The sequence below is a fragment of the Coptis chinensis genome, chromosome 1 (genome assembly GCF_015680905.1).
Source record: "Coptis chinensis isolate HL-2020 chromosome 1, ASM1568090v1, whole genome shotgun sequence".
Lineage (NCBI taxonomy): Eukaryota > Viridiplantae > Streptophyta > Magnoliopsida > Ranunculales > Ranunculaceae > Coptis > Coptis chinensis.
In genome coordinates this window covers 85,068,896-85,093,540 of record NC_141456.1, presented here as the reverse complement: position 1 = coordinate 85,093,540, position 24,645 = coordinate 85,068,896, and the positions used below count along the sequence as shown (strand labels likewise).

The 24,645-nt window shown below is 39.2% G+C and overlaps 2 protein-coding genes across 2 annotated transcripts; both read left to right on the top strand.

The window, feature by feature from the left end:
• The first annotated feature begins 489 nt into the window (after positions 1-489).
• Positions 490-1,815, top strand: LOC147525568 (uncharacterized). Its single transcript, XM_086579847.1, has one exon. The coding sequence runs from the start codon at positions 490-492 to the stop codon at positions 1,813-1,815; it is 1,326 nt and encodes a 441-aa protein (XP_086435973.1).
• Positions 1,816-17,645: 15,830 nt separating this feature from the next.
• LOC147525567 (uncharacterized) lies at positions 17,646-18,499 on the top strand. Its single transcript, XM_086565356.1, has 2 exons — positions 17,646-17,751; positions 17,828-18,499. Exons 1-2 carry the CDS (start codon positions 17,656-17,658, stop codon positions 18,311-18,313), a joined length of 582 nt encoding a protein of 193 aa, XP_086421482.1. The 5' UTR covers positions 17,646-17,655; the 3' UTR covers positions 18,314-18,499.
• The last annotated feature ends 6,146 nt before the right edge of the window (positions 18,500-24,645 follow it).

The following is a 24,645-nucleotide window of genomic DNA, read 5'->3' as shown; positions in this document are numbered from 1 at the left end:
ACACAAATGCCGTAGTACTCTGTGTCTATATTCAAGGTTTGATTGTGTATTATGTTGTATCAAATCGATAGATTACACAATGTGCTTGTTCAACCCCCCACGTCTAATTTTGCAGAATGTCTCGGCCAATTCAGAAAGAGTGGATGAATGAATTGGACAAATTTGGAGATGTGTACAAACAAGGGGTGGCTGATTTCATTCAATTTACGACTGTGAACAACCGCGGCTCGACCACGTGTCTTTGTCCTTGCAGAGAATGTCGAAATGGAAAAAGCTTTGTGTTTGGTACAATCTCTAGACATTTGATTAAGTACGGGATAGATAAGAATTATCGTGTATGGGTTTTACATGGTGAGAACCCATGTACGGATCCAGTGGTGGAGCCAGTGATTGAAGAAGAAAACACTGAGGCCGAAGGGCTTGGGATGGGGAATTTTGTTGATGCTTCTTATGGAGTGCATGAAATAGTTGCAGGTGATTTGAATGAGGATGAAGAAAATCATATGGAGGATTTTGAACCACCACCGTTCTCTTGAACGTGATTTGGGGAAGAGGTACAACGAATACAAGAAAATGGCTGAACAAAAGCTATACCCTTCATGTGAGGCTCCCGTTACTACACTTTCAGCAGTTGTTGACCTTCATAACTTGAAGAAGAAATATGGTTGGTCAGGAACTAGTGTGTCTGCACTTTTGTCCCTTTTGAGGATATGGTTCCCAGAAGGAATCACTTTGCCATCAAAGTACCCTGTAATGAAAGCAATGCTGAAAGATCTAGGAATGAAAGCCACAAGTATCGATGCATGTGAGAACAATTGTATGTTATACTGGAAAGATGATGCTAAGTTAACGAAATGTCGTCAGTGTAAAGCACCCAGATACAAAGTGAAAGAAGGAAAGATGGGTAAGAAAGAAACAAAAGAGCCAAATAAAGTTTTGAGACATTTTCCCTTGATTCCAAGGCTCAAGAGGTTGTACACTATCCCATGGATAGCGAACGAAATGACATGGCACGACCGAGCTACACCTTCTTGGGATCATATGCGACATCCCATCGACTCAATCCAGTGGAAAACATGTAAAAAGAGTTGGCCTGATTTTGCTCAGGAAGGGCGTAATGTTTGGCTTGGAATTGCAACTGATGGTTTCAATCCCCGTGGAATACAATCCACTAGCTACAGTTGTTGGCCTGTTTACTTGGTACCTTATAATCTCCCCCCTTCTTTATGTATGAAACCAGAGTTCCAAATGATGTGTTTGTTGATACCTGGGCGGAAGGCACCGGGTCAAGATATCGACGTTTTTCTTCAGCCATTGTATGAGGAGTTGGAACAGTTGTGGAAGGAAGGGGTGTTGGCTTATGACATGCATAAAAAACAGCATTTTACCTTGAGAGCTATGCTAATGTGGGGTATTCATGATTTTCTTGCTTTTGGAAACTTAGCGGGCTGTATAACACATGGTTACAAAGCATGTCCGATTTGTTCAGATAACACTCAATCGATATATCTTGAGCATGCAAAGAAGATTGTTTACACAAACTATCGCCCCTTTCTTCCGTTGGGTCACTGTTTCGGTCGAGGCAAATACTTGGGACTTAAGATCAAAGAGTTGAACATTGCTCCACTAAGGTTAAGTGGAGAAAAAGTTATGCAGGTGAGTCATATCAAGTATAAGCCGGTAAAATCCCAACCGGTAGCAAAAAGAACATCCGATGTGAATTTGGATGATAGTGTAGATGATGAAGATGTTCAAGTTCTGAGGCTTGGTATAAAAGGTCTATTTTTGGGATATGCCCTATTGGCCCACTCATAAATCCCGACATGTTGTTGATGTGATGCATACTGAGAAAAATGTTGCGGAACATCTACTAAATTACATCCTAGACAAGAAAGACAAGTCAAAGGATACAGTAGGTGCGCGAGAAGATATGAGGATGATGAGAATTCCAAAGTTGGTCGATGGATGCAATCGGACCCCATCCGCGAGGAAACCAATAAAACCGAAGGCTCCATTTGTCTTAGCTAAAGACGAGAAGTTAAATTTCTGCAAAATTTTGAAGGACTTGAAGCTTCCTTCTGGTTTCTCATCAAATCTGAGCAACATTGTCACTTTAAATCCACCTGGTTTGCTCGTAATGAAATCTCATGACTATCATGTCATTATGTGTTATTTGCTACCTGTATTGCTTCAACATGCTTTTCCTAAACATCGTGACCTGCGAAGAGTTATTCATCAGATAAGCTTATTCTTCAACTTGTTGTGCTCTAAAGTCTTAGTCCGACAACATATCCAAGAGGCCAAGTACATGGTTGCAGAAGCATTGTGCGTGCTTGAAAAATATTTTCCACCATCGTTTTTTGATATCAGCATCCACCTCATGGTGCATTTGGTGATGAAGCGCTTCTTTGTGGAACTGTGCATCAAAGGTAGATGTTTCCATTTGAACGGTATGTAAATTACTTTTACCTTAATATCTTCTCTAGCTTTTTCTATAATTGGATTTTAAAAATTGAAAGTGTATACTTAAATTTCTTATTCTAATAGGGCGATGAAAGAGTGTAAAAATATTCCCAGCAATAAACGATATGTTGAAGGGTCCATTGCAGAGTCGTATATTGTTTCTGAGTCAGTTAGGTATGCTATGGAGTATATGCCCAATTCGCGGGATGGAAATCATAAATTGAAGCGTGTGGCCTTTCTGGATGAAGATGGCTGATAACTGTAAAATGAATAGTTTACCTACGAAATGAACGATGAATTCAATCCGTAAGTAAACTAAAACTAATCTTACTTTCTCGATTATCAAAGCTTCTACTCTCGATGCGAATTGCACTAAGTGGAGTAGGAAGTTCGTTCCACTCCTAGTTCCCTAGCATGGATTGTTTTCTAAGTCTAAGAAATCAGTCTTAAGTCAATGAGAGCTTTACGAAGGGGAATTATACTACGATGCAATATGAAATTGATTATTTGAATTTAAACTACAAATGCTACGGAAATACGATTGTTTGAATCTAGATAAAGGATTAGAGGGGAATTGAATCCACCTCGAATCCAACTTAATATCCTAGTATAGATTCTTGTATCTCGATTCTCACGTTCTTACGACAAGAAATTCGAGTTCTAATCCCTAGTGTTCATGGCATTTCTACCGAGTACTAATTAGCATGTGAGGTCGTCCACCCATTCTCATGGCGAAACACGACCTTCTAGAGTGGAATAGAATCTACAAACAATTCTATACTAACAACTAAGTTTTCATCAAGGCTTCATCAACCCCTCAAATGGAGGTTTTAGCCTTGAGTCATCAAAACATCATTTCCCATATTATTATAACTAAACATACTATCAAGATTCGAAATTTACTTAATTTAAACAATAATGAAATCTAATTTAATGACTAAAATGAAATAAGGACAGGAATTGAAATTAGATCTAGAATTGGAAATGACAAAATCGAAATTGATAAAGAATACTACTTTATTTATCTAATCAAATTGAAGAGCAAGATTCAAAGGTTTAATCTAATATAATAATTTAAATGGAACTAAACTTAATTAAAACAATTAAATCTAGATCTAGAAGCTATTCTAATGGCTACTTTCTATATAAGCTATCTACCCTAATTCTCTACTAAATAATCTACCATTAACAAAGAGCTAAGCTTTTGTTTTTATACATCCAGATCCAAAAATCGTACATGGGCTTGGAGCCATGTTTTGGGCCAGAGAATCAGGCCCAAAACCCAATTCTTTCAGTCCAAAAAGGCCTCTTCAGCTAGATTCGGCTTCAACAGACTTTTTGTCCACTTCTGCTCCTCTGATTGGGTCAAGGCTTAGACCATTGCAAAGCTCTTTCCGAGCCGGTCGTTTTGACATAAGGTAGGCCCAATTCCGAGGTCTGAGTCCAAAGATATGGCATTCGGAAGTTCTGCTGACTTTTGCTCCTTTATCTCGCTAAAGTGGCACATTTTCACATAAATGGACTTTGAAGCCTGAAATGCATAAAAAACACGTAATCGGTATTAACTCTTACTTATTATTCACATAATTGGTCTAACAGTATGATTATTAAGGGGTTAAAACTACAGTTTTGGGCTCTTATCAAACCACCCCCAAACAGCATTTTGCTTGTCCTCAAGCAAAGATGAGAAATTAGAATAAGTGACCAAAAATGGAGTTCTAACTACTCTTGTTTCGCTAAGTGCGATTGCATTGACCATATGCAACAAGGCCTTAAACCACTAGGAATTCCCCAGTGGATGAGTTATAGCCTCGTGAGAGTTTTCCAGTGAAGGTACTCACAAACTTCATCTATACTACAACGACTAAGAAAATAAAACTATTGTTTCCTTATTCATGCTCAACTATCTATACATCTCTCTAGCAATTGAATAAGAATAACCAAGTCAGAAACCTAAGTTAATATATGCATAATAATCTATCATCTACAATAAACATATACCAATGATAGTAGTACTATAAAATGTTTAGCGGGTTTGTTTAAAGAACTTCGGAATAAGCGTCCTTAAGTAGGTTCTCACAATAATAGTCAAGAAACAACACTCTGATTTTTCCACTCAAGTTTAAGCTACTCCGATTATGCAGTGGGCACACTTTACCTTACAATCTCAATGACAACAAGGAAGCGGAGTCGATCAACACATCTGCCACTTACTATCACACTAACATATTCCTAATTGAGCTAGAGGTCTTTATTAGGTGTTCACGGGGATTAGGAGATGGTTTAAGAAGGAAGGAATGGATATTCAAAAGGACAAGTCCGAGATAATAGAGTCTTGATTACGTAACTAGAGAAACCTTGTTATTTACTTTTGCTTCTACACTTTGTTTCCATCCTTAGCCATATTTTTTTCTTTTTCTTTTTCTTTGGCTTTTTGACTCCCTTTTATTCTATTTTTGGAGTTTTTATTTTATTTCTATTTTTTTTATTTTTCTTTTCTTTGGATGGAAACTTCTTTTCTTTATTTTCTGAAGCAACTAACTAAATTTTTGTTTACACAGGTTTTTCTCTTCTTCTTTCTTCATCATTCTATTCTCAGACTTATTCTAAATTGGGTAGGTTGATTTTTTTTTTTTTTTTATTTTGTTTTGTTTTTGTAACAGGGTAAAGGAATTGTGGTTTATGGAAGGGCTAATGAAAAGCTCAGTGGGGTGACTAGCGGAAAATAATTCATAGGTTTGAATTTCTGGCTATATCGATCCAAAGAGGGCCTAAATTCTCGCTTAGGATATGGTTTAGTGATCAAGCAAGTGGACGTGTGATTTCTCTATCCGGATTTTACTTCTCCCTTGTGTCATTTCTCAAATGTTTCACTCATATAAGACTTTAGGCTATATTCTCACAGGATTTGTAGAATAAGTACTCTAGCCTAGATTTCAGAAACTTACTGCTAACAATCATAGATACTCATGTAATATATTTATAGATAGATGTAAAGATTATTACCTATATATTAACCTAAGTTTCTAACAATTATTCTGACGCAACAGCTACGTGAGACTTCTAGATTGTTAAGAGCATGGAGAAGGAAAACAATACCAATATTCCTAAGTGTATAGCATAACTTATTTATTTATATTTTTGAATTTTTGAAATTTTAACTAGAAAACAAATGCATATTATACATATTTATATCCTAGCAGATGTCTTAATTACACGTGTTTCTATGCCCCCCCCAAACAAGAAGCATGCTTTGTCTTCAAAGCATTTAAATAAAGAGGGTAGGAAAAATACCATTGAAGCGCGTGAAATTCAGAAACATCTGCAAAACAAGGTTAGAACGTACTAATATAGGAAATAAAAGCGGCGCGAACTCTATAAGAGTTCCACCCATTATGGGGTTAACAAATTAAATTGCTTGGGACATAGCGGACACACTAACAAAAACTAAAACTTACCTCCACTCCATTTGTTATTCGTCATCTTCGTCATCCTCTACTTCTATAAAGAAGTGAGGCTCCTTCAGCGATCTGCCATGCTATGATAATTTGCCGGGCTTCACGCCATTTATCATCTATGGTTGCTAACCTATTAAGTGCCACTTGGTCTGATGGGGTGTAGGGTGCAACCTGGGTGAGGTTGTATCCGCCACCCTTGCCAAGTCATTGCGGAAAGATCGAATAATACTATTGGTGGGTCGCACCGTGTCTACCCCTAATCCAATCCGGAAAGCGTGTACAAAAAACAGAGGAAAGAAACATAGCATAATCATTGAAATTAGAACGGGCATAAGAAGGTACTTATGCCTCATGGTATGGGCTCGTGCTAAACTAGACATCAAAGTTCTAGGAAGGTCATAGAACCGGGCGTCCCGTGGCTAAAGCAAGGAAAAACGGCTGCAAGTGGCGTCATTCACGCGGAAAAAAAGCCATTCCCTAAAATGTTTAGCATAATCCAAAAAACATAACAGTTCCTATGTTCATGGACCCGGGCTACCAAGGGCAACGTTATAGTCCCCTTGGTCCTCAATCTGAAAAATGCCTGCCCCATAAGCCTCGTGCAAAAAACTCATAAGTGTAGACATGCATATTATTGACCCAATAGCACCATGGGTCTTGTATCTCGGCCGGCATAGCAAGTCCAAGAACAAATGCTAGCAAGAACACGGTAATTTCCATTGGTTCATCGTCAATGTTGATGGAGAACACTTGTTCTCCATCCGGTCTCTCAAAGAAAATGCAGTTATTATAAAAATAAGATGCAAGTCTTTGGAGAATAAAGTTCACCCGGTCTTACCATAAGAGGTTCCCGATAGCGTATGTGATCACCTCATGAAACCAAGCACCGTAAGTAGTGCTTTGGAACAAATCTTTGAAAGACTGTTCGGTATTATTATAGGAGATGTCATCTCAAACTACGCTCTGGAACAGCTGCAAAACAACCGGGCAAACTTCGTGGAAAACTGGAATTTTTCTGGTCCACGGAAGTCGAGGCGCTGGCCTTCCTTCAACTAGAGGCGAAGTCGCCTTTCTTTGTATTTTGAATTCCAGTGTTTGGCCGAAGTCGCTTGACTTGAAGCGCGGCGGCTCCTCGAGCAAAATTTTCGTCGAAGTGTAGAAGCGCGAAGCGCTCCTCCAGGAAGCCCGAAGGTTCTGCATTTCTGCGAAAATGGAGACGAAATGTGGGAATCAGCGGGTGTGAAGGGTGCGTGATGGAAGTTAGATGTAGTGTGAGTTGTGAGTGTAGAATGTATGAAGTTTATATAGGTTTTAAGTTGCTAAAAGCGAATCGGAAGTTGCCAAAAAAAGTATTTACGGCGGTTTCGGAAATCTAAAATTTCCAAACCCGCGGAAACAACTCATTTTCTTGATTCTAATTCAAACCCGGTATCTTGTAGGTTGATTTTATGATTGAATGTACCTATTTAATCTAGATTTCATCCTACAATGATTCTCAATCATAGATATGCCTAAACGGCCATATTTTCACCTTACTCCATGATAAATTCTAACACTAGGGTTATATAAAAATAAAGCTTGAATTGATAAAACCACCCCCAAACAAGTTGGGAAGGTGGGATCAATATGAAACAACCACACATACTGAAAATAACCCTTATATTAAAATTTTCATTCGAGTACCTTTCACTACAAAATTCAAATTCACGAAAATAAAAAGTACATTACAATAAAAACAACAAAAAAAAATAAAACAACAACCACTATCAATCCTCACACTCTCTAAACACCTGCGCCACTTTGGTGGCGGAGGGCTACTCTCTAGTGGTGGCTCACGGGCTCCCAAAGGTCCAGCCAGCGTCGTCCTTCGTCGGCGGCGCCATGCCTCGTAGGCTTGTGTCCTCGAGCGTAGTCCGTATGAGGTGGGAAGCGTGTGCAAGCATATCCACTCTAAATGGCGCTGGGCTTCCATCTCAGCCCTCGCTGTTCCCATCTCTCATCCTCTCTGGGTGCGGAGCTCGAAGTTGTGATGAATAGTCGCTGTCGAGTCGGAGGTCTGCCAGATAGTGTTTAGTGAACGATGCCCCTATGAAGCCTGCCATGCGTGCGTTATCCGACCAACACCTCTCGAAGGCATCCGTATCAAAGCAAGTCACGCCCTCCTCATCCTCCTCGAATCATCCTCATCCTCCTCCTCTACCTCATCCCCGCTTCCCTATCCTCGGGCAATTTCCAGCGTTGTTGGACACACTCCTATAGATCTGCGGGTTACGGTGCGGGGTAATGTAAATCCTATCGACGGAGCTGTTTTTTCATCTTGACATGATCTTGGTAATTAACACGGGAAGAGGTGCCAAAGACTTTCTGACCCCCTAATCATGCTCAGCAAAACTCCAAGATACAGAAATCGTGCTTCTGCTCTGGAGTACCCATAAGATGTGGAGGCGGTCGGACCGATGTCAATGACCTTGTCCTTCCCTAGGACATTCCGACCAATCCACTGAGTTGTAGCCAGCTGGTTGGTCCTGAGGGATGTCTGGCGAACACAATGGGAGTTTGTATTGTAGCTCCCATTGATGACAGTCACGCCCATCAAAGGCTCTACCCGTCAAAACCGGGCTCTGTAAAAGTGGCATCGATGGATTCTAGGCGGAATGCCTAGAATCTCAGCCAACAGTCCAGTAGTCAACTCCTTCCTCTTCTTCCTTACCAACACAAAAATCCTACTCCCCTCCAACTCCCTGGTGTTGTAGAACCGTCGGACCAAGTCTTCGTGGTAGAAGGCTTCGGTCGAGTACCACAAACTACTCCAGTCTCTACTAGCCATTTCGTCCGTGTAAAAGCGGTGAAGTGGTCGGCAGTGAAAACTTGCTCCGGTAAAATTCGGCGTTGTTGAGCCATCTAGTGTTTGGAATGGAGTGAGGGTTGAAATGTGATGTGGTGGTGGTGGAGTGGTGGCGCGGCAGTTTTGAATTTCGAATTTTTCGGTGGTTTTTGGTGGTTTGAATTGGTGGTGTTTGTGGTGGGTGGAGTTTGGAGTCGATTTGGGTTGGGATTTGATTTTGGGCGTGGGTTTATTGTATTTTCTTTTTAATTTTTATTTTGTTTTAGGTTTTGGTTTAAGCTTTGGCGTTAATGGCGGAATGGAGGAAGAAGAAACGCAACTGTTCGTGGAGGTAAGGGCGCGTGCGCGCTGTCTGTGGGCGCGGGTTGGGCCCAAGCCCAAAATCGAAATTTTTGATTTTTTTTTGATTTTTTCGCGAACTTCAAATCAAAATTGCCGCTTCGTTACCGGTCCGATTTTTGCGAATGAGATATGGAAATGATCAGGAGAGAATTTCCTATCCAATGATCCATAAAACACTCTCTTCCGACTTTGGATGACATACGAGATAGTGGATAACGCCTCGAAGTGCGTGCATGACGTAAGTTATGCGAACGAATGAACTCTAAATTAATAGATTATGTCAATCCGAATCGTAATACAATTAAACGGCCTAAGCAACTCTAATGGGACATAAAACATTTTAGTAATGCGGAAACCACGAACACCCCCACCCCAAAACAAATTTTTACAACGGCTTAGAAAATTTGTTTTAGCGATGGGTCTTTTAAAGTCGATTCGAGACTTCCTAGATTACTATGTTTATTTTTATTTATATATATATATATATTTATTATATATATATTATATATATATATATATATATATATTTTTTTTTTTTTTATTTTAGAAGGAAAAACAATAAGCAATAAAGACATAATTCATACCATAGAGAAACATGACTCAAAAAATCCGAGAAAAACATGCAAGAGTGGAAAACGTGAACTATGTGAACCGTGGACTTAGGATCCGGTACTTACAGCCACACACTCCATAGGGAGGGCCGGTTACCTTAATGGTGCACTCACCAATATATTAAAGTGAAAGGAAGTGCACCAAACACGAAATTGAGTCGTTTATAGTCGGATACTCGAGACTTTATCTAAAACATATGTATGAATATGCAGTTGATCATATATCAACAACCTAAAACAGTTGTGGATCATTCCATAAATAAATATCACAGAAAACATATCCAAACACAATCAAGCACCAAGATTTCCCTACGACGCAGCCCTAGTGGAATGAAAACGAAGTCGGATAACCCTCTTGTGTAACCTATCATGCACCTTCTTTTTTTATTTTTTGAATGCGTGGGTTTTTAGTAAATAAGTGTGGAAAAGTGAATGGTTGTGGAGAATATGGTGGATATGGATAAGTTGTAGAAAGACAGCCCATACAATGAGGATGTGGTTTTAGCACCGAACTCATTCATTGTGTGTGTAGTGGACTGTCTCAATTCTGAAAATGAAGGTGTCAAATAGTTTGTCCTTCACGAGTTATCTGTTTTGCTAGGAGGATTTAAAAATTATGAAGCATAGGAGAAACAAAAGGATCGAGTGCAAACTCGAGATTCCTTTGAAAGGGTGGAAGGAGGGAGTCGAGGTGGATGTTGTGCAAGTTAGTTCTTGATAGGGTGAATTGTCACCTACCGAAGAAACTCATCGAATTCCTCATCTAGATTGGTCATATCCACATTACTATGGTAGTCCTCTACATCTTTGAGAAAGTCATCTATCCCGGCCCTCATCAATAATATGTGTATCGACTAGTGTAGGAATGAAGATGTTGAGTCCGACTTTCCAAAGGAAAAAATTTTGGCATATATGATTATCAAGGAACGCGTGTTGTTGAAATAATCTCGAAAGCGCTTTCGATCATGCTAACCTCTCCATCCATAGGCGAATCGGGTTGTGTCCTTGTTTTAAAACATTGACTTCAACAACAAGATGGCCAAAAGACATGGACATTGAACCATCACGGCAATTAATGAGCGCATTGGCGGTTGCCGGAAAAAGGCGCTCTAAAATGATCGACCCAGTCGTTAGCGACTTACATATCGAGGACTACAAAAAATCAGCGGATAGTAGAAATCCTGAACTTTTACCAACACATTTTAGGACTATACCCTTAGGATACTTAATAGACCCGATCAGCTAATTGCAACATCATTTTAGTGGGTTGCATCTTGTCTAGACCTATTTGTCTATACAAATAAAATGGGAGTAAGTTAACACTAGCCCCCGTGTCTAATAACGGTCATCGTATAGGAATCTCCTAAGGTGCATTGTCTGATGGGGCGACCGGGGGTCCTTGTACTTAACAATTCCATTATGTTCGGATAAGGTTGGGAATTGTTCTGTTAAAAGCGTCTTTTGATATATTTGTCTTACGCCTAGTAGTACACAATTCCTTAAGAAACTTAGCATGATGTGGTAGCTTTTAATAGCTTCGAGGAAGGGAAGGTTTATAGTTAGATTCTTGAAAACGTCCCTAATCTCCTCGTAATTTGTATCCCTAGTTAACATGGCTAATTTTTGTGGAAACGGTGGTTTTACGTCTATATTTAGCAATGGTATCACCCGGATGTTTAACCGTGGCTTTTCGTTTCTTAGGTTGTGTTGTAACCGTACCTCTATAGTGGTAGGCTCTTCAGTTTCTATTTCGCATCTAGTAAAATAGTAGGTGTAGGGAACTCTTGGTGGGGTAACTATAGGCATAGTTACCTTGTTATCAACCACTCTGCCAGAACGGAGAGTGGTGATGGCATTTATCTCACCTACATTTTCATATTCATTACTAGTATTATCGGTTACCTCAAAGGCTGTGTTTGTTGTTTTAGGATTAGGTATTGCGTGACCTGGCAACACACCTTTGGTTTGGGCTTTATCTTGAGCCAACTGTTGGGTTAAATTATTAACAGATTGTAGAAGCTGTTGGTTAGATTGAGCCATGGTTTGGAAAAGTTTTTGGCTCACTTGTATGAAGGTGTCAAGGCGATCCGGTTGTGTGGGTGTAGTAGTCACGGGTGGTGTGACTGGAACTATTTCACGTGAATTATTTATTGGTGGATTTTGATAATTATTATTGACCGGAACGATACCTCTATTAGCATTATAATTATTATAATTACCTTGACCTTGTGCTTGACCTTGTCGAGGTTGCACTTGGTTGTTATAATTATTAAAATTACCCTGACCCTGTCCCTGTCGTAGTGGAGCTTGGTTAAAGCTGTTCGTTGGCCTAACATATTGATTATTGTACCCTTGAGGTGTGACGTGTTGGTTATTTCTCCAACCGGAGTTGGGATTTTGTCTCCAAGGGGCGTTAGGTTCACTATTAATGGAACAAGCCTGTTCATAGGCTATAGGACAGTGGGAGTCGGGATGCTCAGGACTCCAACAGAAACTACATGGGTTTGAATTTACATTCATGACGGGGATAGGCTTTTGTTGTACAGAAATGGCCTCTACCTTTTTAGTGAGTGATTCGATTAGAGTTTTAAGCTCGAATCGTGTTTTAATTCAAACATACCGCGCCTTAACTCGTTGAAGAAGAAGAACTAGCGGGCCGGGGATATCATCACTACCCCCCCAATTATTATTCCGTTTAGTTTGGTCTTCTAAAAATTTATAAGCCTCCGAGGCTCCTTTACTTAAGAAACTACCCCCATTCATTATGTCAAGGACTTCTTTATGGTGGTGTAGAAGTCCTTTGAAAAAGGCACGAACTAACGTGTCTTTCGCTAAGTTATGATGTGGACACTCTATAAGGAGATCGGTGAAACGATTCCAAGCCTCTGAAAAATGATTCATGAGGATTTTGTCGAAAAGAAATGAATCTTGGAAAGCATCTCATCCGTCTTTAGGGGTGGGTAAAATGTTCCATAAACAACTCAACAAGTTTAGCCCATGAGTCCACGTAATTAGGCTTTGGGCAATTAACCAAGACGCCTTTATCGGGCTAACGTGAAAGGGAATACCCTTAATTTAATTTGTTCCGCACCACCAACCGTAGGGATGGTGGAATGTTGTTAGGACTTGTTCAATCCTACGCGTGTCTTTGATAAGGTTTTTCATGGTCTAAACCATGAAAAACGGGTAACAAATTAAAAATATTTGGAGGGATTCTCAAATCCCCTTTGGGGTCTGCTAGAACGATGCAAGATTTGGGGCTATCGCTCAAGGCTTTGTAGAAGTCCGAGAGAGGAGTCTCTCTTTCTTCCCCCATTATGTCAGGTGGTGTGTGTGAAATAGTAGTTAGAGGTGTAGTGTGTGGTATACTAGATAGACTTGTTTGTTGCTGTTGTTGTGTATTTACGTTAGGTGTTTTTGTTCGACCAGACCTTAATCTCATGCAAGACTAAGTTGAGCTTAACTAAACATGCAACACTCCAAACAATTCTGATATACTAGTAGAAAACCTCTAACTGGAAATGCAGGTATGGAAGAAAGGAATACCTGATAAGCGTCCTTGCTTCGCTTTATGAATAGCGTCTTGTGTGTACGCGTGTTCAGGTGTATATAAGAGATTAGAACACTGAAAAAATATGAAAGATCAAAGTTTGAATCAAAACCGCCGAAATCCAAAAATTTAACACAGCTATGCCAGGCCATACAGATAGCATTGTCGGCTCCGAAATTAATTTTCAAATTACAGTGTTTTTAGCGCGGGTCGCGCTCCACATGGGGGCGGGTCGCGCTCAGTGTCCAGGCTATAGGGCGGGTCGCGCTCAAGGAGGGCGCGCGCGCGCTCAGTGTAATTTTTACCCGGAATTTTTCAATTTTGAAATGGACAACCACAGTATGAATCAAACAAGGGTGGGTGGGTGAAATGGGACTTAAAAATGACTACTTCTACAAAGAAAACAATGCTAAAGTGCAACTAAGATGGTTGTTAAATTTTGATTTAAGTGGTTACGTAACAAAATTGTTACGTAACAAAATGAACGATGAATTTTGACTTAGTGCAATTTGTTTTGATGAGTTTGTTACGTTTACCTACGAAATGAACGATGAATTCAATCCGTAAATAAACTAAAACTAATCTTACTTTCTCGATTATCAAAGCTTCTACTCTCAATGCGAATTGCACTAAGTGGAGTAGGAAGTTCGTTCCACTCCTAATTCCCTAGCATGGATTGTTTTCTAAGTCTAAGAAATCAGTCTTAAGTCAATGAGAGCTTTACGAAGGGGAATTATACTACGATGCAATATGAAATTGATTATTTGAATTTAAACTACGAATGCTACGGAAATACGATTGTTTGAATCTAGATAAAGGATTAGAGGGGAATTGAATCCACCTCGAATCCAACTTAATATCCTAGTATAGATTCTTGTATCTCGATTCTCACGTTCTTACGACAAGAAATTCGAGTTCTAATCCCTAGTGTTCATGGCATTTCTACCGAGTACTAACTAGCATGTGAGGTCGTCCACCCATTCTCATGGCGAAACACGACATTCTAGAGTGGAATAGAATCTACAAACAATTCTATACTAACAACTAAGTTTTCATCAAGGCTTCATCAACCCCTCAAATGGAGGTTTTAGCCTTGAGTCATCAAAACATCATTTCCCATATTATTATAACTAAACATACTATCAAGATTCGAAATTTACTTAATTTAAACAATAATGAAATCTAATTTAATGACTAAAATGAAATAAGGACGAGAATTGAAATTAGATCTAGAATTGAAATGACAAAATTGAAATTGATAAAGAATACTACTTTATTTATCTAATCAAATTGAAGAGCAAGATTCAAAGGTTTAATCTAATACAATAATTTAAATGGAACTAAACTTAATTAAAACAATTAAATCTAGATCTAGAAGCTATTCTAATGGCTACTTTCTATATAAGCTATCTACCCTAATTCTCTACTAAATAATCTACCATTAACAAAGAGCTAAGCTTTTGTTTTATACATCCAGATCCAAAATCGTGCATGGGCTTGGAGCCATGTTTTGGGCCGAGAATCGGGCCCAAAACCCAATTCTTCGATCCTAAAAAGGCCTTCTTGACTAGATTCGGCATCAATAGACTTTTCGTCCACTTTGCTCCTCTGATTGGGTCAAGGCTTGGACCATTACAAAGCTCTTTCCGAGCGGTCGTTTTGACATAAGGTAGGCCTAATTCGGTGGTCCGAGTCCAAAGATATGGCATTCGAAGTTCTCACGACTTTTGCTCCTTTATCTCGCTAAAGTGGCACATTTCTCGCACATAATGGACTTTGAAGCCTGAAATGCATAAAAACACGTAATCAGTATTAACTCTTACTTATTATTCACATAATTGGTCTAACAGTATGATTATTAAGGGGTTAAAACTACAGTTTTGGGCTCTTATCAATGGCGAGTATAGTGATGAAGGGCCTTTGCTCGATGGTAAGACTGTGACCTTAAGTGTTAAACAGTGGATTCAAATACGTAGATGGGTCTTGTTTCGACTAGGCGTCGAAAAGCTTGATGATTACTACAGGTGTGTTTTTTTTTTGACACATTTGGTTTCTAAACCTACTCTAGTACTCTACATGAAAATACTCATGCGTAATTGCATGAATGATTTGTAGTGAATACCGCTCCTTACAATCTCGTGGTAGAGGAAAAGGGGTTGCAAAGTCGAGTCTGCATACAAACAGATTTCATTGTCCGGTTATATAACAAGGTATTGTTTAATTCATCCATTAGTTAAATAGGAAATCTGAAGTTAGTAATATTAGCTTTCTAACTATCGCCTTTTTACGCTTATTGGCTCAAAAATGACACCAAGAGTGACTTATGGCGATTAGTTGAAGGACCATTGCACCAAGCTAAAATGTATAGAAAGTACCGCATCAATGGTTTTGTCTTTTCTACTACTTAGGTCGCATGAAAACAGTTTGCCACACAAGATAGTGGTGTTTGCATGGAGGTAATCACTTCGTTTACGTCAAGTAGGAAAGACAAAAATCCAAAGATGCATCAACGAAGTGGTATGGGGTTATTGAACAAATATTAGAGCTGGACTATACAGATTTTCAACAAGTAGTCTTTTATTGCAATTGGGTGAGGGTGGAGGACAAGACCAATGGCTGCAAGCTCTGTCCAGACTCTAATTTGGTGTTGGTCAATCTTAATAAGATGAAAAGTGTTGATCAGTACTTTGATGAGCCGGTCATTCTCGCTTCCGAAGCTAGTCAAGTGTTTTACTCGAAGGACTTGAAAAATCCTAATTGGTCGGTAGTCATCCATTCACCGAGGCGATTGACGTGTGGAGTTGACTCACTAGATGTACCAACTATTTTCCAATCTACCCTTGATGACCAACCTAATTTGAAGCCTTTGATGAAGTGCTTAACCTGATTGTAATTGTTTTAGTTTCCAAACTATGATACAATTTTTTGCTTTAAAGTTTCCAGTCTTAATATGTATGCTTATTGTGTATATTATTATTATTATTCATTTTGTTTGTTATGTATCTCTCTGGGGTTTATTAAATTGGTGGTATGTGTGATAAGGTAATGAAATACTTTTGTTTGGATTGAATTGTTTATATACTTTTATTTATTCTTCTTTCTCACCTTTCATGATTATATTTTTCAGTACCAGACTACTAATAGACTATTTTGCAATATATGTTAGGATTTCATTTGAAATGGTATCAGGTCAACCATAGCCTAGTGCATCTCAACCTTCCTCGGTTACGCCTCACATGCATCACAAACCTTCTACTTCCAGTTTCCGCGGGCATCTCAAATTTCGGCGACATGCAAGAATCGAGAAAATGTTAGGAAGTTACCTGTATTGATTGATATTGATGGTGTTGTCGTTGGTGATAATGCCTCGGATGGAATACTTTCGTCTTTGGTAGTCTTATTCGAGCTCAGATCCCGCTTAGTTACACCGATTGGAGGCTTGTACATCCCCGACTTCAAGGATAAGGTTTGGAATGCCTTAATGGTAAGGTTTACCTCTGATTTTTTTTTAATGCATACTAGACATTTTGAGTTTTAGCTTCATTCACATTACTATATAACTTGTGTTTTACAGCGTGAATTTGAAGTTACAAATGTTGACCAAGCACTAGCTTGTTCACATGCAGAAAAAATTTTTTGTACTAAGTTTAGATATGGAAAATGGGTCTTGAGAAAAGATATATTGAATAAGTTTGAGACCATGGAAGAACAAATCGCCGCATGCCCAGATGGCATTGATCCAAATCATTGGGAACAGTTTGTACTATATGAGAACACTCCTGAAGTGATGGCAAGAAAAGCGAAGAATGGTGAGAATATAAAACTGAATGATTCTTGACATACACTTGGGCGGGATACGTATGCCAACATGTTGCATAAAATGGTAGGTGTCTTTCCATAAACTTTTAAATTTTGATCACGATATGCTAACAATTATTTACCAATGTACATGTAGAATAAACAAAATCGACAAGATACATGGGCGGGTAGATAGCGGTTGGAAAGCGAGGACATGAACGTCGTAATGGAACTATTTTGGAGAGTGCTCGAGCCCGTTATGTGAGTTTGCATATCACTTGAGTTCCAACTATAATTTTGTTAAGTCTTTGTTATTATAGACAATTTTTTTCGACCGATTTACCTTAAGTTTGTACTAACTTGCTAATTTTGAACTAATTTCCATGGAAAACACTATAGGAATTGGTGGAGGCTGCTCAAAAGAAAAGAAAAATGCAACTTCAAGTGGAGAGGGCGTGCAACTCATCTTGATTTTGATAATGACCAATTGACCGAAGTTTTTAGGAGAGGACAAAAGGAATAGGACTTGTGGAATCAGCTCTAACCTCTCTAAGAAGCAATTAAAACGCATAAAGTATTGCGAAGGTAATGTTAGCACAAGCAAGGTCTTCATCAAATTCTGAATTTAAGGGTGAAATGAGTGAGATGAAGTCCTCCATAGCTAGAGTTGAGGGTGTGTTGATGGTGAGTTTGCCTTAAATATAAAACTTATTGCTTTCATCATATATATAAATCTTAGTTTTGTTTTTCATTTTGTCAGGATATGCTTAAGCTTGTAACCAACAATGGAATGTCGAATAGTCAACCACCGCGTGGGGATACAACACCCGGAACCGATGTTGGTTCCAACTCAGTTCGCCGTTCGTCTCAACAGAATTTAATGAATATGTTTGAACCTGCGAACCCTCCTGTGAACCCTCCTGTGAACCCTCCTGCGAACCCTCCTACAAACCCTCCAGCGAACCCTCCGGCAAACCCTCCTGCTGAAACGTTGAGTGCACCTCTTAAGGTTATCCTATTAGGTAGAGATGGTGTTCCGGTTGCTAGGGGATATGTTATGACTACCACCGCTAATATTTGCCATGGCAGAGTCGTCCTTGGAGGGGAGAAAAAGATCTACATCCAGGAAGTCTTGGTTCCCAATGCTCCTATTTATGATGGACCTCAATTTGGCTGCTCGGACCTTAGTGATTTTGTTGAAGGGGGGCCTTTGATTTGGCTTGAATCAAGGTTGCAGTTTGAGTAATCTATTGTGTGGGATATGCAAACTTTTTTCTATTTTGGTTTTTTGAGTATGTTTTTTGTAAGTAATGGTACGAGCCTTTTGCAAGATGTAAGAATGACATAACGAACTTGTGCACTATAGCTTGTTATGATGGTATGATGGCTAGATGGTTTATAAGAATGTTATATTATGAAAGTTTTTTTGTTTTTTGCAGGTTGAAGAGATAACAACCCTGTTTTTAACTCCGCCGATTAAAAGTAATGAAAGTCTTTGCACCACCGGTCCCAAGCCCGGATAAAGGAGGAGGGAGAGTGGTGGACGATTCTCGGTTATGCTCACGTTGGTTGGCGTCCATCCGGTAGGACAGCAACAATTGTTCTTCGTGGTGGAGCCGATCGTATCCGAACACCGTAATTGTGTGATCTAAATAAATCTTGTGTGTTAACGATTACTCATTGATGAACATCCTCTGTTTTCATTTCAGTTTATTGAGGAGGCCGAGCCCGAAGTTTGCATGATGCGATTATGATAGAAGTTAAGCAATAAAACCTAAAAAGATTGCAATTCTGTGGACACAATGGTGGTCCGTCCACTTGTTTTACATTATAATATGTGCATAGTTTCGCTCAGAAAATTGGTTGCTAATTTGAGCATTCAAATACTTCAAGCGATAGTTACATTTTTTTTTTTTAGGTATTTCATTAAGCATGGACCAGTTTGTTTATTTTCTTTTTGTAATGCATCCTCGAAATTTTTGCTCACCTATTTTTGCTCATTTTGTTGTAAAGTGGAAGAATCTCCGGAAACATATGGATGCAATTGACAAAGCATTAGTTTGAGAACTCTTAGGCAGTTGGTATGTCATTCCTTGAAGCAAAGATTTTGCAAGAAGCTAGTGTTTATGTTTTTACCCCGCATATATAGAAATGGCGCTTACTCTACTAACCGATTAGTGTAAGCATCCTTTTGAGTATACATTAAGTGTTTGAACTTCGGCGATTGTAATATGAAATATGTCGTCCATTGTGATTAGAATGCTTTCTTTTTTTCATGTATGAGCAACCTTTTACTCTTCTGATCATCTTCGCCATCGCAAGTATGTCTTTTAGTGATAAGGCCATTATTGTTTTAATGTTGTATGAGACTATGAGCTGCCTTTTTTGTATTCTAGGAATTCAACTTTATTGGGCTATAGTAGGTGTTTAATCCTGTTTTTCCGAGCGAGAGGGTTTCTGAACTATGCATTATTCTCAAGTAGATTACATTCAAATTCACCTTAGCTGCCCCTACCCACCCTATGGTTAGTTTAGTTAAGTGATAGGCTGCTTTTGTTGCACTAATGAGTATAATAAGTGTACTATCAATTTTATTGGATTTAATAAACTGGCACTCTGCCAAACGCCCAAACCCTCCTTATGTGGAGGTTTGTTGGAAAACAGAAAATAAAATTTGGAAGTATAGCTTGCTAAACTTGTAACTTTGAACTGTTACCATGCTCTCCTGTATGATGTATTTTAATGAATGCTAAATCTAGTGACTTTGACTGACTAAAACAAAAATCTCCCGTGGTTTGTTTTGAAGTATAGCGATATAGGAACACATACATTTCTAAAGTTGAAGTACACATTATGAAGTAGCACTTGCATCCGCAAGAATCGTGGCTGAATTGCAAGTATGTTTGAAAATTCAACAAAAAATAGTGTGGGCTATAGGTCTAGTCATGCATTATAAACTGATTTAAGAGTGTCATTATTGTTCCAGGTTCGAGTCAACGACCCAAAAGCAAACCCCCCTCTATTCTCTTCAGGAGTTATAGGTAAAGACAACTCGATTGCGAGGCACGGGATCCATGGGCTATACTTGGTTGTTCAATGCATGTGTACGGAGCTCAACTTGTGGAAGGAAAGAATACCGTATTTCTAACTTAACCACAAGCACACACTTCTTGGCGAAAATAATGTACGACTATATTAAGCCTAGAAGGGGCCACCGAAGTTCCGGTTTAAAAATATTGCAAATGAATATTTTGAATGGATGAAAAGAAAGTGTCTAATGGAATCCGAACAAAGATACTTCGGTCCGAAAGCAAAGTTGTTCGCCGTCAAGACCTTCGAAGTTCAAGATGCAAATGAAGATACATCCCACTCACCGCAGATTCGACATGGATATGGAAGGTCGGTGCCTTTATCGCAATTAACACTTTCATTTTCTTTCACGATTGCAATCTTTTTGAAAGAATTTATGAAAGATAGCATTATATGGAATTTAGACATCTAGGATTACTTTTTCTTTTCCGTAACTAAGTCGGGTCCAGTCTCATTTCCTGCATTTACAACGATCTTTGTAATATGTCCATTATATTTCATGACTCGAAGCATTTCTCTGTGTGTGGTTGATTTGTCTATAGATGAGAGTCACAGCCCAATGAAGACCTTTTGCGAAAGCAGCCATGGCATATGATAGTCGCGGCAATCCCGCTTTGATGTGCGGTAAGGACAAGCCAAATTTACCACCGGTCGAAGTTCGATGCTCAAGAACCGCATTTCATAAGTTACATACCGTGGAAGAAATTTGAAATTTTGGGTTTTACTTTCACTATTGCCTTTGGCCAAAGTAGCGATCCTTTAGGAACGACTCCATCTCACTTTGGAGCTCGGACTTCTCTGTTTGGTGAGTCCCTTTCCGTGCAATACTTGAATTTTTCAGCTTAAATTTTCCAATAAAATTTTCAGACTTCTCTTCAGTGTTAATAATAGTGTCTTTGATAATTTTTCTCATGCCGTTTTCCTATTAACACCCAAAAAAGGAGTAGGGGCATGGTGGAGAGAAATATGTATCACGAGAAATATGTATCTTTGTTCTTACATTGGTTTCGGGGTCATGTGCAGGTCGCAGAGGTGCACGAGGGTGGACTGCATGATGTAATAACACCGAGATATCACCATCCATTATTTGCCAAAACAAAAGTTTCCGCCGGGATGGACTGAGCCCCACTTCACCTTCACAAAATGGTATTCTGCTAGTATTGTTCTCTGTGCCTAACACAAGATTGTATACCTCTCTCTCTCTCTCTCTCTCTCTCTCTCTCTCTCTCGTGAACGTTTTAGGGATTCTGGAGAGTTCCGAGCTAGAGCAACCTCAAACCAAAACAACGATGACGGCATGATGAGGTTTTCTACACTGAACTATACCTGTTGTTTCATCTATAATGTGATGTGGAAATATATATATATATATATACAAGAATGTAATATTATTATTGTTTCTTTTGTTTCAAGATCTGTACTTTAAGTGTTGAATATGATCCATCATTTTTTTTGTTACCTTGGTACTTATGTTCTAGTATATATATATTGTTTTTTTCAGGTTAACATGTTACAAACGAATTTTAAATTATTTTTTTTAAATTAACTAACAACTTTGCAATGGTTAAAAACCGTTGGTAAAAATTTTAACAAATTACCAACGCTTAAAAAGCGTTTGTGAAATTTCTGTTTGCAACGCTTTGAATTTCTGTTTGCAACGCTTTGAATTTCTGTTTGCAACGCTTTTTAAGCGTTGGAAATTTTTATTTGTTGCAAATATTTCCAACACTTTACCGACGCCATATTTGTAACGCTTAAAAAGCGTTGCAAAAATTATTAGCAACGCTTTTTTGTCGTTGCAAATAGCCTGTTATGGTGTAGTGGATGGTACCGTCCTGCCCCTAACCCCATAATACATAGAGGTGAAGCCACAGTCTGGCTGGATTGGGTTCACTCCAGAGCCGACATGACAATTGTCTATGATTTAAGATGGTGACTCCCCTGGACATCCAGTGTTTTTCACGTATATCTCCCTTGTATGTAAATAAAACCTTTACACATTTCTTTTCTAAAAAAAAAAAAAAAAAAAAAAAAAAAGGGGCACTCCTTGTCACATGCCCCAATCTTCTCATCCACACTACACCCACTTTTGCGCATATCTTAGAAGATACACGTGGCCTAACTACCCTGTGACACCTCGAAACGTATCTTTTACACTTTCGGATGGGTGCCTATTTATAACAAGGATAGACACCTCAAAAATTTAACTTCCCTTTTTCCAAAATAATTTTTCACCACTCCATCTTTAATGGCCCTCACTAGAAGTTTCGTGCCTGAGCAAAATTTTATGGAAAATTTCCAAAATGGTCTTTTTCATCCTTTTTTTGACACTGAAATATTACATCGAGGATGGTACCCTCTTTTACACCATAAGCAAACATTTTATTCCAGAGAATTGGTCTTGTTATTTTATAAAAGCGGTTATTTCCAAAACGGACAATTCTTTGTCCGTGCTAACGGATGCGAGCATGAATTGACTATGGAAATCATCTCTCGAGGTACTTCAAATTCCTATTATAAACCAAGGAGTACACCTTCGTGATTCACCTTTCGATAATATCCGCATCCGATGTTTGCAACTATCCTTCACGGCCGAATACAACCGAAAAACCGTATTGTTTATCAGCGATCTTTGCAAAAGAACCAATTATCTGTGATCCAATGGGTAGCTCATAATGTCATCGATGCGTCAAGACTTCCGAAATAACCAAACCCTCCTCCATTTACTCCGGTGTTGCGGACTAACCGCAATGATTTTTGCATTATTAAATTTCTCTCGGAATGCGATCGCGACGTGCGGGGAAAAAGCGGTCCTTTTACCAACCATTGTGACACTTATCATGATACATTGGGGTTTTTCTAGTACTTCTCATCACACACCTCTTCGAACAGCTAACATTCTTACCATTCACTCAGTATGTAGGAACGGATTTTGGAACCCCGACGTTGCAAAGAACCATGTCGGTGCAGGAACCAACGAAGATTGTTCCACCGACAACATCTTTCATGAAAATGCATTATGCAACGTATTTAATCCCATGGAAGGGCTTCGCTTAATTCAACAAGGACTGATGACATTATTCAAACGTCAGAACATTATTATCACCAGCCTTCTTGAATTTCAGGACCTGCGGAGAATAAACGAAAAGGAACAAGCACAATTCTTGCACAGCCACAACCAATTCTTGGCAAATCACACTCTCATAATGGAGAACCACGCCGAGATTTACCAGACAGAAAGCAAAATGTTGCAACAGGCTGTTACAAGGATTGACGGCATAGAAAATCTTATAAACGGATCCCTCCCACAAAAGGATCCTCGCCGTTACTTGGGCCAATGAAACCATTTAAATTTTGCAATTTTATATTATTTATCATTTTCTTTTTAGTTTTTAATTTTCGTATGGTAATTTGTTTTTACTTAATTATTCTCATCATACTCTAATATTTGTTTATCCTTGTCTAAACAAGTCACATTTTTCACACAATGGAAGCTCCAAAGATGATTCCGAACAATCTTTCCATTCATTGCTGAATTCTCCGATATGGACATCTTTTCGTGAGACTACATCACTCAAGTTGGTTGGAACTCTCTCATTCTACACCCGAGCGGACATACTCCCCAGGTTTGGCGGAGTTTATTTTATGATAACATGGAAGATCTACCACCGTCCGTGGTTTCCCTTTGAATGGGTTTACACTACGTATTGGTAACACCGACACGCTTTTTATGAGCCAACAGGGCTATGGCTCTAGACCTTCCTCCTCTTCACCAAATCTCCCCATTCAATACATGATAGAGAATGACCTTAATGACTATTCTAGGGAAGATTTTGTCGCCCGGTATGGCGATGGCCTTGCCCACGCCAAAGAACGTGCGAAGGCCGGCCCGATGGCCTAATTCACTATTCCACTAGCCAATATGACCATGAATGTTGAACCGCCATGTTATTTATTCTTCCTCAACATCATGGGGGATTGGCATTTTTCCACTCGCATCAAAGTCAGCATGTAAGACATTCCATGCATTGGCCCGAAGAACATACCACCTTCGACATTCTGACGTAACTAGTAATTGAGAATCTTAAGAAGGCTCGGTCTTTTTCGGCAACACTATATCACCCCGCCATTCATGAAGATGCGGATAGTGAGGACATACTTCCCTGAGTTTGCAGCCACCTTTCAGGACTGGGTAAAGGTCGACTCTATGTGTCCAACAAACAAGATAATTCGTTCTTTGCGATTTCGGACATGGACACGCCCTGCAAGGTATCTTAAGAAAGTTCATTCTTTCCCTGATGATGATAAAATGATAGCTCATCTAGACAATGCAAAGAAGAGGAAGTGGAGTGAAGTCTGGAAAGCTATGATAGATTGGCGGGATGCGAAGGAATGGCATTTCTACAGGGACGAGGCAAGGAGGGACTATCCCCCAGTTCAAGGATGGGGCAATGTGAGTTAATGCATGTACATATTTGTTTTACGTTT